At 65.4% G+C, this 628-nt stretch overlaps 1 protein-coding gene across 1 annotated transcript in view; it reads left to right on the top strand.

The window, feature by feature from the left end:
* KCNJ10 (potassium inwardly-rectifying channel, subfamily J, member 10) overlaps positions 1-628 on the top strand; it is a 1,148-nt gene that overhangs the window by 433 nt on the left and 87 nt on the right. The window contains exon 2 of the mRNA XM_010184910.1: positions 4-588. Within this exon, the coding sequence (XP_010183212.1) occupies positions 4-588 (585 nt within the window). The remainder of the gene's footprint in view (positions 1-3; positions 589-628) is intronic.

The following is a 628-nucleotide window of genomic DNA, read 5'->3' as shown; positions in this document are numbered from 1 at the left end:
GAGGAGTGTCCCCTGGCCATCGTCCTCCTCATCACCCAGCTGGTCCTCACCACCATCATGGAGATCTTCATCACCGGCACCTTCCTGGCCAAGATCGCCCGGCCCAAGAAACGCGCTGAGACCATCAAGTTCAGCCAGCAGGCGGTGGTGGCCCAGCACGACGGCAAGACCTGCCTGATGATCCGGGTGGCCAACATGCGCAAGAGCCTCCTGATCGGCTGCCAGGTGACGGGGAAGCTGCTCCAGACCCACCTCACCAAGGAGGGCGAGAGCGTGCGGCTCAACCAGCTCAACGTGGACTTCCAGGTGGACACCTCCTCCGACAGCCCCTTCCTCATCCTGCCCCTCACTTTCTACCCCGTGGTGGACGCCGCCAGCCCCTTCCGGGACCTGCGGCCGGGCGAAGGCGACTTCGAGCTGGTGGTGATCCTGAGCGGCACCGTGGAGTCCACCAGCGCCACGTGCCAGGTGCGCACGTCCTACCTGCCCGAGGAGATCCTCTGGGGGTACGAGTTCACCCCCGCCATCTCCCTCTCGGCCAGCGGCAAATACGTGGCCGACTTCAGCCTCTTCGACCGCGTGGTGAAGGTGGGGGGGCCCTGCTGACGCCACGAGAGACTGGGCTTTG

Source organism: Mesitornis unicolor, unplaced genomic scaffold, assembly GCF_000695765.1.
Source record: "Mesitornis unicolor isolate BGI_N332 unplaced genomic scaffold, ASM69576v1 scaffold45775, whole genome shotgun sequence".
In the NCBI taxonomy this organism is placed as follows: Eukaryota; Metazoa; Chordata; class Aves; order Mesitornithiformes; family Mesitornithidae; genus Mesitornis; species Mesitornis unicolor.
This window is presented reverse-complemented; position numbering and strand designations above follow the sequence as displayed.